This window comes from Camelus dromedarius, chromosome 28, assembly GCF_036321535.1.
Source record: "Camelus dromedarius isolate mCamDro1 chromosome 28, mCamDro1.pat, whole genome shotgun sequence".
NCBI classification, from domain to species: Eukaryota; Metazoa; Chordata; class Mammalia; order Artiodactyla; family Camelidae; genus Camelus; species Camelus dromedarius.
This window is the reverse complement of record NC_087463.1, coordinates 18,272,269-18,287,306: the sequence shown is the minus strand read 5'-3', so window position 1 is coordinate 18,287,306 and position 15,038 is coordinate 18,272,269. Positions and strand designations below refer to the sequence as shown.

At 41.8% G+C, this 15,038-nt stretch overlaps 2 protein-coding genes across 8 annotated transcripts in view; one reads left to right on the top strand and one right to left on the bottom strand.

The window, feature by feature from the left end:
• The window catches only part of SERPINB5 (serpin family B member 5), a 51,755-nt gene extending 44,300 nt beyond the window's left edge, over nucleotides 1-7,455 (bottom strand). The window contains exon 1 of one of the 4 annotated variants that reach the window (XM_010979998.3): nucleotides 7,347-7,455. Coding sequence is in view for 1 of the 4 variants with exons in the window: in XM_031441794.2 (XP_031297654.1) it covers nucleotides 7,347-7,380 (34 nt within the window). In the remaining 3 variants the exon portion in view is untranslated. Of the gene's footprint in view, nucleotides 1-3,179; nucleotides 3,316-7,346 lie in introns of those variants that run through there. The other 3 variants (XM_031441794.2, XM_064480401.1, XM_031441795.2) reach the window with 3 other exon arrangements.
• Nucleotides 7,456-7,522: 67 nt separating this feature from the next.
• The window catches only part of VPS4B (vacuolar protein sorting 4 homolog B), a 32,454-nt gene continuing 24,938 nt past the window's right edge, over nucleotides 7,523-15,038 (top strand). The window contains exons 1-2 of one of the 4 annotated variants that reach the window (XM_064480399.1): nucleotides 7,524-7,797; nucleotides 8,060-8,119. Coding sequence is in view for 1 of the 4 variants with exons in the window: in XM_010979996.3 (XP_010978298.1) it covers nucleotides 7,771-7,797 (27 nt within the window). In the remaining 3 variants the exon portion in view is untranslated. Of the gene's footprint in view, nucleotides 7,798-8,059; nucleotides 8,120-13,373; nucleotides 13,514-15,038 lie in introns of those variants that run through there. The other 3 variants (XR_004133367.2, XM_010979996.3, XM_064480400.1) reach the window with 3 other exon arrangements.

Sequence of the window (15,038 nt, the reverse complement as noted above, 5' to 3'; positions counted from 1 at the left end):
GTCATGCTATTTTTTTCTTTTTTTATTGAGGTATAGTTGATTTACAATATTATATCAGTTTCAGATGTACAACATAGTGATTTGAAAATTTTACAGATTATGCTCCATTTAAAGTTATTATAAAATATTGGCTATTTTCCCTGTGCTGTACAATATATCCTTCTAGTTTATTTGTTTTATATACAGTAGTTAGTATCTCTTAATTCCTTTCCCCTATCTTGGCCCTCCCTCTTCCCTCTCCCACTAATAACCGCTAGTTTGCTCTCTATATCTGTGAGTGTTTCTGTTTCGTTATATTCATTCATTTGTTATATTTTTTAGATTCTATACATAAGTGATAAAATACAGTATGTCTCTCTCTGGCAGTCACTCCATTTTTCTAAGTATTTATGTTTTGTTATCTTAATAAATGTAATACTTACCAGAATCCTGTAAAACATAAATTAGATAGATAGAGAACCAATAAAAATTTTATATAGTACTTACAATATGAAATCTTACGTATTTATCTTATGTTAAAACAGAATATTATTTTTTCCTTTCTCCTTTATAGAGATGTCTTGTGAAATATTACTGTGGTGGACATATCCTAAGGGACCCTCAATGAGTCAGATCCTTGTATAATTCTCTTCCCTTAAGTATAGACAGAACCCGTGACTTACCTTCAAACCAACAGAATATGGCAAAGGTGAGAGATTTGCACATGTAATGAAAGTCCTAATAAGTTGATTTAAACTTAATCAAAAGGAAGATTATCCTGGATAGTTCTGACCTGATCAGGGAAGCCCTTTAAAAGAGGGTCTAAGACTTTTCCTGAAGTCAGACACTTGAAACAGCAGAGACTCCAAGTGTGTGTGTGTGTGTGTGTGTGTGTGTGTGTGTGTGTGTGTGTGTGTGTGTGTGTGTGTGTGTGTGTGTGTGTACACATGCGTATTCCTGGTTTTGATGAAGTGAACTATCATGAACTCCACAGACACAAGGAAATGAATTCTGCCAACAACTTCAGGGAGCTTGAATGTAGTACCCCTTCCCTAACGGAACTTTCAGATGAGAACACAGTCCAGCCTGCAACTTAATTTCAGCCTTGTGAGGCCTGGAGCAGAAAACCCAGCTAGGACATGCCCGGACTTCCCAACTATAGAAACTGTGAGACAATGAAAATGTGTTGCTTTAAGCTGCTGAGTTTGTGGTAATGTGTTACACAGAAATAGAAAACTTACACAATACCATTTAAAATGATTATTTATGAAATACTACCAGCATTTCCTTCAAAGTTAGGAAAAATAAAAGGATGACTACTCTTGACACTTTCAACATTGTCAGGGAGAGAGGTAAAGATACCACTGTTTGCAGCTGTTTTGACTGTTTACCTAGAAACTCCAAGAGAATATATTGATAATCTATTAGAAATAACAGCTCTGACAAATTAATCTGCATTGGCTCCCATGGTTTCCTACACATAAACTATAACTGGGGTGGAGCAGGGTACAGCTTGGTGGTAGAGCACGTGCTTAGCATGCACAAGGTCCTGGATTCAATCCTAGTACCACCATTTGTATAAATTAATTAATTAATTAATTAAGACCCTAATTACCTCTCCCACAAGAATAAATAAAAATTTTAGAAAAACCATAACTAGTGAGAAAATATGAGAAGGAAATATACTACTTATGATAGCAACAATAACACAATAAAATACCTAGAAATAGGCCTAGAAGAGCTTTTCAACAACTATATGAAGAAAAAAAAATGAAACTCTACCTAGAAGCATACAAGAAGACTTTAAAAAAAAGACATTACCTGTTTTTGGTATCAGAGGGAAATTCAATAGTTTAAAGATAATTCATTTGTCCTTATCTATCTATTCAATTACAAAATCAATAAGCTTTTTAGGTGGGCCTTGAGAAAATAATGCTAAAGTTAACATGGAAAAGTAAATATGAGAAAATATTAACTATCTAGAAAACTATGGTTAGTTAACATTTGGTAGGTTCCAAGCCCAATTCTGTTTAATTCTCCCATTAGACAGGTAGTGTTACTAGCCCCGTTTCATAGATGCAGAAACAGCAGCTTAGAGACTAAGTAACTGCCTGATACACATGGGAGCCAAGGTCTGAACCAAGCATCCTAGCGTCCGTGCGTGAGCCGTTAGCTAGTTTTCTGTTCTGCTTAGAGTAAGTCAGGCAGTTCCACAAGATACTGTATTATAAAGCTACTGTCATAAAAAATGTTTTGCTGGCATAAGGAAAGGTGGTGAAAAGGAATATTTTTTAAAAAATCAAGATTTCAGACAAATAAATCCATGTGAGAAACTGGTATACTACAAAGGTAGCCATTCAGATGAGTGGAGAAAAGATGGGTGTTAAATAAATAATACCTGGACAACTGACCACCCATTCACAATAATAAAAGTAAAACAACAAAGCTAGATCCTGAGCTTAATCATTACACCAAAATAAATTCCAGAGAGGGCAAAGATTTAAATGAAGCAATGAAACACTGAAAGTAGCTGAAGAACAGGCAGGTGTACTGCTGTTTCAGATAACCTAGTATCAGATCTTTGTAAACATAACAAAAAAAAAATGAAAGAAAAGAATGATAAATGTGACTATGTTGAAACTTACTTTCTCATACCTAAAAAGGTACTAACTGAAAGAATAAAATGGGAAAATATTTCCAACACATATAACAAAAGATGAACTTCCTTAATACACAAAAGATTTTAGTAAATCAGTAAGAAAGATGAAAAAAATGAACACTACAATATAAAGTTGGACAAAGAATGTGAACAGGAGTTCAACACAAATATGAAATGCAATTTGTTTAAAAAAATTTCTTATTGTGGAGAATTTTAAACATACAGAAAAGCAGAGACATTGGTTCATTCAACATCCCCCACACCCTGAACCCATTCCCAGTTGCAGTGGTCAACAAGTCATCAATTCAAGGCCATTCTTGTTTCATTTATCACACACATACACACACACACACACTCAACCTACCCACCCCTACACTGCATTATTATGAAGCAAGTCATTTTATCTGTAAATATGTCAGAGAGAATATCTAATAAGACTATAAAATGCCATGTTTCCTATCCTATTGGCAAAGATCAATTAATTGGAATTAACTGAGCTGAGGGCTTTGAAAGAAGAAGAAAACTGAAAGATAGCTCATACCTGACACTCTCTGAGAGGGAAGAGGGAGTTTTGAGAAGAGATCAAATATTTTCCACCTTCCTTCAACAAGTAGAACATTATCAGGCAAAATCACTTGAATCCTGAATCCAACACCAGAGCAAAGGAGACATTCTTGGAGAAAATGTCCAGGAAAGGCTTGTGTCATGCAGTCGTGGGGAAAGGTGTTTGAAATGTATTCTCTGTGTACGTGTACATTTCTGTATTTGAACTATCCGCAGTCTGGGGGATGATGGCGTTGGCATGTAACCTTCCGATGGCAGGCACCTCTTCTTTTCTCCTCTGAGCTGATGCCTTAGAACATAATCACCTTAGATAATCCACAAGGAGGCTGCTTCAGCGGACACGCCCGCCCTTCCAGGGCTGACTGACGTTGCTGGGTTGGTTCCAGAAAGGTGTGCTGCCTGATATGGAGAAAAGGCTTCCTGCCTGAGAAGCTGGATGAGTCACTTCCTTCACATGACCAGCCTTGTCAGTGCTTGGCCTTCCTTATAGCTGTGTCCCAGGTCAGGGAGGGATCTGGTGACTCACAAGCAGAGACCTGACTCCTGGGTGGATGAGTGGCTGCCCTACTCACGCTGTGACGACTTCAGTATTATGTGTTTCTTGTAAGGTGAGGGAGATGGGTTTGGTCCTGGACGGGCTGGATGTGAGACCTTGCTGAAGGATGAGTCACAGATGCCACCTGCCAGCTGACCAAGCTCCCTAACCTCCAAAGCCCTTGATCATTCACAAGGAGACTTCATTTTGTTCAATAAACCTTGGCTATTTAAGCACATACTCTGTGTGTATCCGTGGGAGAGGGGGGAGGCGTTAGAAAAATGAATAAAATGAAGATTTAGCCCTGGTGACTCTACAGCCTAGAAAGGAGGAACACTATGCAGGCGAGGCTAACAATTTTTTGAGTATCTGTTATGCGCCAGGCACTGTATTCGACACTTAGCATGCATTGTCTCAGGACAATTCAAGGTCCCAAAGTGCGATGAGAGTTCAAGGAGGTTTCAAAGCTGTCTTCAGCAAGTGACACTCGAACTGGTACTTGAAGAATAGGTATGCTTTTAGCAGGCTGAAATGGTGAACACAACTGAGGGAGAGAGGATGTATTAATCAAAGTCCAAATTGGGGCTGTGCTTCAGAAGTGGGGAATACGCTGTTCATCTCTGAAGACCTTGTTTTCTAAAACGTTAAGACTGTTGCAGTAGCTTCCTGCCTGACATTCCTGCCTCCTGTCTCCCCTGTCCCTCCTATAAAACCAACTGTGAGATCCACCTCCGTAAAACCAACACAGGACTTCCTGCATTTTGAAAATTCGCTTTGTGCCACTTCACTTTTATAAAAGACCTGTGTTAGGACCCATTTTCGCTAACTGAAAGAAATTTGTAAAGGGCTTTTGCTTTTATAAGAAAATGCAGAAAAAAATAGCATTCAGTGCTTGTTTTGCAGTGAATTACAGAGGCAGCACACCCCAGGTACCACCATGGGCAGTGGCACCGCCAAGCTCTTTCCCCAGAACTACATTCAGCATCTCAGCATCAAGTTGCTATAGCTTTGAACTGTGTCTGTGAGCATCTGTGCTTTATCTTGATTTATTTCATGCATCTGTTAGCAAGATTTTTTTTTGCTTTAGGCCATTTCAGCTTATGAAATATGAAAGGTTTCATGTAGGAACGGTTTCACGTACGAACACGCTGCTTTTGGAGAGCAGGGGAAACATGTATCCGACCAAATCAAGACTCCACTAGCTTCTTTCTTCTAAAAGGAACAAAGTTATGGAGGGAGGGAAAGAGGGAAAGAAGGAAGGAAGGAGGGAAACAGGGAGGGAGAGAGAGAAAGAGGGAGGAGAAAACCTTTCAGTGAATCCTTACAGAACAAAGTCCAAACTCCTTATCTTCAAAGCTGGAGCACCTGGCAGTGCCAGCTGGTGCATTTTTAGCTTTCTCTCCAGTCACCCCTTCCCTGCAGCTCCCCCTGCTTTCTACATCCCAGCCAGCCCTCAAATACGTAATATATTTTACACTTCTGTGCCTTTATTTATGCTTTTTTTCCTGCCTGAAATAGCCTGGCCACTGTCAAAATCAGTTTTAAGATTTAAAGATGCAGTTGCAAAGATACATAAATAATTCGCATATACTCTTCACCCGACATCCCCCACTGCTAACACCTTAAATAACCACTGTATATTTAACAAAACTAAGAAATTGTCATCAGTATAACAACATTAGCTAAAATATGGACTTTATTCGGATTTGGGGATCAGTTTTTCCACTGTCTTTTTCTGTTCCAGGATCCAGTCCAGAACATATTGCATTTATGTGTCAGTCCCTGAGTCTCCTGCAATCAGTGACAAGTTTTTCAGTCTCTCCTTGTCTTTCATGACTTTGATGTTAGGCATTTCGTAGTTTAAAAAACAACTCAATTTGTGTTTTTACAGTTTTTTTCTCATGACGACACAGGTTTGGGACTTTTAAGAATACCACAGGTGATACTTTTCTCGTTGCACATTAGAGGGTACATGATATCAACATGACTTACTACCATTTTGGTGATAAAAGAGGGATTTTTGACTGGTTTATATCCTGCTTCCAAAACAGCCTGGCAATTTGTGATACCCAATTGTAGTACTCAAATATCTCAGTGAATTCTCTTTTCATTATTACATGTCTGTGCCTTCCACTAAACTGTAAAATCCTAAATGGCAAAGACCATATCTTAGTCATCCTCATAGTTTCTTAATGCCTAGTAGACTTGTGTTTAGTGGGTGTTCAGTAAAATTTAGGGATTGAATTGAAAGGTAAATTGGAGTCTGGTTATACCTTCAGGCAAAATTAAAGACCTTAAGGAACCAGCGAGTGATTTTAAAGAGCTCAGTTGTACAGCTTAATATTTATTAAGTGTCTTTTATGTGCTGACATTCTAAGGGCTGGAGTCCCTACAGAATTTCATCAGTAACTGGAAGGGGACATGAAGGGGCCAGGAGGAGCATTGGTAGATGGCATGCAGAGAGGGCTTTAGCTTTGAACCTGGATGATGGAGACTTCGTGATATTTTGAGAAGGAAAAACCAGAGAAGTAAGTTTGGGGTATAAGATAATTAATTTGACTTCTAATGTATTGAATTTGTCTTCTGGGGAAATCCTATGGTTTTTGGAGTTCTCTGAGAGGTAGCTATAAATGCTGGGCAGAAGGCAGGGTGGGCTGAGCGGTTTAAATTTGAAGCCATTCCTATCATATTGCTATCTGAAGCCCAGAAAGGGAGTAACATTAGCAGAGATTGAGTAGTGAGAAAAAAGAGGATGCTCTTGAGGATATTCTGCCGTTAAGAGTAAGAAGCTGAGGAAGTGAGGAGGACAGAAGGACATTAGGACACCACACAGAAGAGATTTCAAGAGCTGGGTAGTTGACAATACCAAATAAGAAGAAGGAGGAAGCACTTTAACTATTTAGGAGAATTAGGGAGTGAGCAGGAAATAAAATGGTAGAGTGATTAACCACCTATTTCACTTTCCTTTGAGAAGCTGAACTATGAAAGGAAGGAAGAAAAAGAGTACTGTGGCTGCAAACAGGTCTCATCTCAGTTCTGCCCCAAAGCCCTGATTTCCGTGGTCTCACATAAAGCACTAAACCTCTCAAGCTATTAACCTTCCTTGTAACTATAACTGGAATAAATAATACCTGGCCTAACAGTTTCACAAGACTTGTGTTCGGGAGTCTGCATCCCCACTAGACTACTGCCAAGCTCCTCGACGGCAGCGGCCATACATAATTTTTATTAAAATTCTCGGGGCCTCGTAGAGCCAAGACAATAACCACTGGAAACATGCTTGCTGGATGAAGTGTTAAGCGTGAGCAGTAAGAAGCGCTAACGCGTACTGAGACCTTCCTGTTCTCCCATCACCGTGCTATGCGCCCAGTCGCGCCGCACTAGCGTCCTCCACAACTCTGAGGTCGGTACTCTTAACTACCCACTTCTCAGAGGAGGACATGGTAACGGGCCCTAAGTTCCCAAACACTGGGTCTGGGAGACGGGGTAACTGTTTTCACACAAAAGCCACAGAGCGATAGAGCACTCTCCACGACGTCGAGTAAAAGGAGCCTGAGCCAATAACTCATCTCAAAATACAAGACACCCAAAAAACGGGGGAAAACAAACCGTTTTCGGCTCCAGTCGGTCCCCTTGCTCCCATGCTGGAGCCGCAGTGCGCCTGCGCACAGCTTGACTTCCGCCAGGCCTCGGGACCCCTCTCCAGGCCTCGCGAGCCTCCGAGCTAACGCGAGACTAGGATGGCTTCCCGACTGGGTGGCGCGCGTGCTGATGACGAAAGCGGAAGTTCTGAGGCCAGAGGCGGGACCAGAGCCCCGAGGGGCTCGGGATTGCGGAAGTTTCGTGAGGAGGGTCGGGCGGTTCTTGGGGCGCAGCGTTGTTTTGGAACAAGTTCTGGAAGGGAGGCCGCCACTTGGGGTCCGAGAGCCACCAGCCTTCTCACGTTTGGGGCAACTGCGGGCGGAATCGACAGTGGTGCTGTTGGCTTTCTCTGCCCCCTTTCCTCCTCCAGGAACCGCCTCGAATCTCCGCCATGGCATCCACTTCCAACAACCTCCAGGTATCACCACTCTCCCGCCCCCTGGAGAGCTGGATCGAGGGGAGGCTCGGGGCGTGGGGTGGGGTAGAGGAGCGGGGGAGGAGGGAGGAAGCGGCCGCGCCCCTTGTGCCGAGCAGAAGAGGGCGGCGACCTTGCCCAGAGGCAGGTGGGAGAGTCGGACGCTTTCCGCCCACTTCCGGGGTCTAGCAAGCCCACTGGCTTTGTGAGACTCTAGACTTTTGTTGAGGCTTTTAATTTTTTTTTTTTTTCCTTTTTATGCCAGCCGAGTTTGAACTGAACTGGGCAGAGCTTTGAACGAGAGGCAACGGACGCTCCAAACAGTGTAAGGGAGAAAGGAAAGAACGTAATGTATCCAGAGCACTGCTCTGAACCAGTTGAAAATAGAGTGGTCCGAGTTCTCTCCTAGTTTCTCAAGTTGGTATAGCAAAGCCCTTTTCGAGCTGTCAGGTGGATAGAAACTTGAGACAGCCTTCGAATCTGAGGAATCCGTGAATTCTTTGAGCTGTGCGTTGATGTGCAGTCTGTTACGGCTCCCAAAGTATGTTAAGATCAAGGGGAACTCTTAAGCTCTTTTTTGACAACGCCTTCCCACCCCTTATTGCAGTGAGCACAGTGTTTTGTACATAATCATGTAATGTTAAGATTTTAGACTTAATTCTTCGGTCTTTGGAATGGAATTTATTGAGATGAGAAATTTTTGAAACAGCCTCCCATTTCTAGAATAGATCTGAGGCTTCAGTGGGGTTTAGAATGTGACTTAACCTGGAGGGCTCTGGTCCACTAGGTAAGTTTGGAACAGAAGAGTAGCATGAATACCTGTATTGAATTCTTGTCTTGGCCTTGCTGTTGAACAGTATTGTACCTTTGAGTATCAAAGATAACTTCTTTTGAAGTGCCCATCTTGTCTTCATCCTTGTTGGTTTGTCAGTTAACTGCATGGTTTTGTTCCACCATCTTTTAAAAAAAATTTTTTATTGACATGTAGTTGATTTACAATATTATATTAGCTTTAGGTATACAGCATAGTAAGTATTTTACAGGCCATACCCCATTAAAAGTTATTACAAGTTAATGGCTGTAATTCCCAGTGCTATACAGTATACCCTTGCTGCTCATCTATTTTATACATAGTCCACCATCTTTTAATTTTTCAAGACTTTTCATGTGGTTTGGGCATTCTACAATGTAAGTTTTATCTATTTGCTTAGCTTTTTTCTTTTGCAGGATTTGCAGTTTCATTCTATAATCAGTTTACATCATATTTGAAGGGGATTATTGGATGTTCTTCAGTGAATCAGCTGAAGATTGACCCGTATTAAAGGCATAGTTGCTAGTGTTAAACAGGAAGAGACGTTGAATTATAATTTTATCAATGGTTGGGGTCACAGGTGCACTTTCTCATCAACTTTTTCAACCTTCTAATGTAGGATTTGGATGAAGAATATTCAATAATGAATAACTTCCTCACCAAACAAGGCAAAAATCTCCTTAGCCAGATGCTTATAATCAAATGGAGAAATGCAGATAACTGAAAATCAAAATAAAATAATGCAATAATGCTATGATAGAATTAAGGTTAGTATAGGAGGGCAGAAGGAAGGGCTTGTGTAACTCTTCAAGGATAAAGGAGAAATGTTCCATAGAGGAGGTGATGTGAGCTCAGGTAAAGTGAAAGGTACTGACGCTAATTGTCTGCCTGGCGTTTGCTGTGATCTCATTTAGTCCTCAGAACAACTCTTCAAGATGAATATTATTCTGATTTCACAGTATAAGAAACCAAAGCTTTTTAAAGTTATGATTTGCCCAAAGACATACAATTAATTAGTACTGAAGATGTTTTTGAGTTTAGATCTATCTGCTTATAAGTTTGTGCTTTTTTCACTATAAAGTTATGCCTCTTTGGACAAGAAATTGGAGTGCATTCCAGGCAGAGAAAAACAACATATGCTTCAGTCTAAAAGTATAATAAACCTTGGAGAGGGTTGGGAGAAATTGCAGCTAATGCAGTATGCATAGAACTCAAAAGTTTACTCAGTCCTGAGTATTTTTAATGTCTACCATGCCTTGCATTTTGCTTCGTGTTGGGGAGTCAGAAGAGAAATATATCATCCTTGACTTCCAGGCGCTTATATTCTGATGTGAAAACAGACATACAAAGTGACTACTAGGATACTGTGTGACCTTTGGACAAATGTACAAGAGGCAGTGGAAATTCTGAGGAAGCATAGGCTAGGCCATCTAGGGGTGCTGGAGAGGGCTTTGCAGCAGGAGGGCCATGATGACTGGGCTGAGTTTTGGAGAAGGTGGAGTTTTATAGGGGGAAGTGGCATAGCATATTCCAGGTGGAGAACACACTATACACAAGGGTATGATGTCTGAGCCAGCTGTGTTTTCGCAGTAGTTTGATGTGATGGGAAGAGAGTGTGCCAGGTGGGAGGTCGAGCCTAGTTAGGCCACATCACAGAACCATGTGTGCTGCACAGAGGTGACTGGTCCCCATCCTGCTGTGGATGGAGAGTCAGGAAAGACAGTATACTCAGATTTTTGTTTTAGAATGAAACTGTTGTATGTGTACAGGAGACAGCTTGACAGATAGCAAGCCTGGATGCCGGGAGGCCAGTTAGGAGGCAGAGTTCTGTGTGGTGGGAGATGGTAAGAGCCAAAATAGTCCAGTACCTATTAGAATAGAGAAGACAGGATTGATCAGGGACAAATTGAAGAGGAAGAATAGTCAGGCTTGGATTTGCATTTAGAAAGTGAGGGAGGAGGAGGAGCCTGGGTTTTCTCCCAGATTTCGTGGATTGAATATCCGAGTGGATAGGAATTGGTTTGGGAATTACAAGAGGGGGCATTTGAGGGGCTAGGGTGGTTTTGAGCTTCTTGGATTTGAAATATCGGTGGGGACAATCAAGTGGAAATGTCCATTGAGCAGTTCAATGTCCATTGGCTACATATATGTAGAACTTAGAGAGGCTGGGCTGGGAATAAGGATTTAGGAGTTAGCAGCATGCAGGTGGTAGCAGAGGTTAAAGGCATCTTGGAGAGTTTATGGAATGAGGAAAAAACAAGGACTAAGGTTCAGAGCCAGTGAAAATCAGCCTTTAAGGGGAGAGAAAAGGGAGCCTGAAAAAGAATTGTGCCACAGCCAAGAGTAAAACCTGGAGAGGATGGTGCTTTCATGACCAGAGGAGGCTGTGTCAGGTGTCTTATGAGGGCCAAGTGCTTACCTCGTTACCTGTAACTAGACAAATGAGAGATCTGATGGTCACGGAGCAGCAAGCATTGCCATAGGAGGAGTCAAGAAACCGAGATGAACTTGGGGTTCTCTTTGGGACTTTGCTATGGACGTGAAGAGGTGTGAGATGGTAGCTAGAGGGGAACCTTGGAACTGGGGAGGACTGGTGTGTTTCCATTTGTGTGTTGAGCTATGACTCAGTTAGGACTCGCGTATGGTTTTATGCTAAATAATGCTTCCCTTGGGAAGGGAGAGGTTAGGTTGGGGAGAACAGCTGAGTAGATATAGTTGAGGGGGTAAGTGTCAGAGGAGGAAGGTGGGGGTGGGCCCCAGAGCACAGGGGAAAGAATTAGCCTTGAAAGACAGGGGCTGGGACATCTTTCCTCCTGAAATAGATGGTTCCGGAATTTACCCAGTTTCTTGGGATTGTCTAGTGTGGACATGTCATGGTCTCCTAATCTGAAAAGTTCAGTCCCAGATGTTACCAGCCTTTGTACTTCCATGTTGATGACTGGATCCTGACTGGTCCTGGGGTAATAGACTCAGTCAGTCTTGTGCCAGGTCCTGTGCTTGACTCCAGAGTGTAAAAAAGCCAGTACAAGAGACATGCCTCCTGTGCTCATGGAGCTAGTATTCTAATGGGAGAGGACAGGCCAAAGCAAACAAAACCCACATGTACAGAAATAAGCCACTGGAAGGATTTTAAGCAGAAGAGTGATGTGTTTTAAAATTGAACACATTTGAGAGTCTCATCAGCTTGAAGATAATCAGCTTAAATCATTGAAAACAGCTCACACAGGGAGGGAGTAAACAGAAAGAAGTTCCCACCCAGACCCTGAGGAACCCAGTTATTTCAGTGTCAGGTACAAGAGGAGGACCCAGCAAAGGAGACTGAGCAGGAGCTTGGGAGAGAGGGGAAGAAAACCTGGAAAGTGGTGCTTGGGGGCTCAACAGAGAGCAGTGTTCCAGACGGGTGATGCTTTTTGTAGAATGTTGTGGAAAGATGAGGATGAAGACAGAGGTGGCCTTTGGATCTGGCATCACAGAGAACCTTGATATGAGCAGCTTTATTGATAAGAAAAGGGGCAGAGCATAGATTGGCAGCTGAGGAGTAAGTAGAAGAAAAGGAACAGGAAAGAGTAGTGGCCACCGTGGTGGGACATGGGCTCTGAAGGTGGCAGAGAAACAGAACCAAGCTGAAGGGTTTTTAGTGTGAAGGATTTCTAAAGGAGGGCTGTCTGTATGCTGATGGAAATGTCCAGTGGAGAGAGTTGTTAGACATGACAGAGGTGACTAACAAGAAGGAAGACGATTTTCAGAAAGCAATAGTGGAGTTTTTCATGTGTTCAACAATTTTTCTGAGTACCCATTGTGTGCCAGGCACAGTGCTGGGCTCTGGGGTAATGCAGTGCTCCAGATGAAGTCCTGTCCTTGAGGGCCTTCCCTGTATATTAGGAGATGGCCCATAAATGCGTATACAAGGGAACGTAGTGATAGTCAGAGATGGGACACATGCAGGAGTGAGGGGGGAGCCCAAAGCAGGGATGGGGTGCAGCCTTTGAAATAGAGGATCAGGGGCCTCTCTGAGGACTTGGCACTTGAACTGTGTCTAAAAGGAGACCCTCGTGCATCCATCTGTGGAAGAGCGGGGAGCGTGTTCTAGGCAGAGGAAGGCTCGGGGCTTCAGGTTAAGTCCCAGATGGAGCCAGGGTCCAAATAGATAGGTAGGTCATGACCCAGCATTTGAGATTTATTGTTTGCAATGGGAGGTCATCAGAGGGTGCCTTTCACTGGTGCTGCTTGGACTTCAGTGTGTTGAGTGTGGAAGCAGGCTGACCGCTTAGAGGAGGCAAGGTGGTAGGTTTGCTGAATGTGATAGTGGATTGAGCTAGGATGGTAGCAGTGGAGATGGTCAGGGTTATATTCTGAAAGAGTAATTGGCACTCCCTAATCATGCAAGACACAGGTAATTTAATTTCAAATGAAAAATACTAACAGAAACAAGTGTGAAATGGAGCATTCAGCAGGGGAAAAACAGATGCATGCTCTGAAATTATCATCTTTGATTAAAGGTTTAACATGTGCTGTCCAATATGGTAGCTACACGTGGCAATTTAAATTTTACTTAAATAAAATTTAAAACTCAGTCTTCAGTCACACTAGCCAAAAGTTTCAAAAGTCATATATGGCTGGTGGCTCCTATATTGGACAGTGCAAATATAGACATGTCCCTCATCAGAGAAAAGCTGCTTTAAAGTCATGGGCACCATATTTGGAGCTAGATTGTTAAATATTGACTGTACGAGTTTTCTTTCAGCAAATATCATTTTGGTTCCTAAAAGAGGGCTGACTGCAAATGAAGGGGATGCATGGCTGAAGAGGTGAATGGTACAGCAATTCAGAATAATATGAGAAGGAAGTTACAGCTAGAAAAAGAAAGAACTCACTTCTGCTACGTGACTTAGCCGGCTGAGCCTTCCGGTGCGTTTTATGTGCCCAGGTGCACCAGACCACCAGTTGACCACGTGCTGTGACTCCACCCTTTATATCCTGCTGAGCTTATCAAACTTGAAAATTTAGCTTTAAGTTCAGGCTATTTGAACATGTACCGCTACATTTGATCAATTCTAAAATACACCATTTATTTTTCTTCCCCCTGAGATGGAAGGCTTTTTCTTGCCATTTATCCCATCTGTAGGCAGTTCACAAGCAACTGCTTCAAAATATAATATTCTTAATATATGATTAGTTTTCTGATTATTTGGGTAATTTCTTACCTTAATTATATACTTATTTCTAATATAGCATATCCATGATTGTTTTTTTCTACTGGCTCTTTCTGTTGAATAGTTTTACTACCTAAATTAAACCAGGTGGAATGTGTTAATAAACCATGCTGTACTTTATTTCTACATATTTTAAGATATTAAAGTTTTTTTTAATAAAAATTTCATTTTGAGATAATCATAGATTCACTTGCAGTTGTGTGAAATAATACAGACAGATCTTGTGTGCCTTTCACCCAGCTGTCCCCCCAGGAGAGCACGTTGTGAAACTGTAGGGCAATATCACAACCTGGGTGTTGACACTGATTGCGTTTTTCCATCTTACTCCAGTTTGCCCAGTTCTACTTGTACCCCTGTGTATGGGCTGGGCAGTGTACGCATGCACGTCCAGTGGGTTATTTCTGTCAGAATTCCGTCCCGTGGGCTAATTCCTGTATCTCTCACCGCAATCGTGATACAGAAAAGTTCTGTCCAGAAGGATCCGCCTAGTTGCCCTTTCATAACCACAGTCACTTCTCTTTCTCTTCCACTTACATCTCTGTCTCCTGACAGCACTAAACTGTTCATCTCTGATTTTGTCATTTTGAGGTTATATGAATGGAATCATTCAGTACGTACCCTTTTGGGATTGGTTCTTTTCACTTTGCATAATTCCCTCAAGATTCAGCCAAGTTTTATGTATCAGTAGCTCATTCCCTTTTGTTACTAAGTAGTACTCCCTGGTGTGGGTATACCACAGTTTAACCATGCAACCTCCGAAGGACATCTAGAATGTCTGAGTACAAGTTTTTGTGTGAGCTGAGTCTTCATTTCTCTGAGATAAATGCCCAGGAGTGCATATTCATATGGTAGTTGCATATTTAGATTTGTAAAAAATGAATGTTTCCCTGAGTGGCTGTACCGTTTTATATTGCAGCAATATGTAAGTGATCTAGTTTTCTGTATCCTCACCAGCATTTGGTAGTGTCACTATTTTTAATTTTAGCCATTCTGCTATATGTTTAGTGATACCTCACTGTGGTTTTAATTTGCATTTCCCTAATAGCTAGCGATGTTGAACATCTTTTCATATGCGTATTTGTCATGTGTATATCCTCTTTGGTGAAATGTCTATTTATGTATTTAGCTTATTTTCTACTTCAGTTGTCTTTAAACTGTTGAGTTTTGAGAGTTCTTTCTATATTCTCAATACTGGTCCTTTCCCAAATATGTGGTTATTA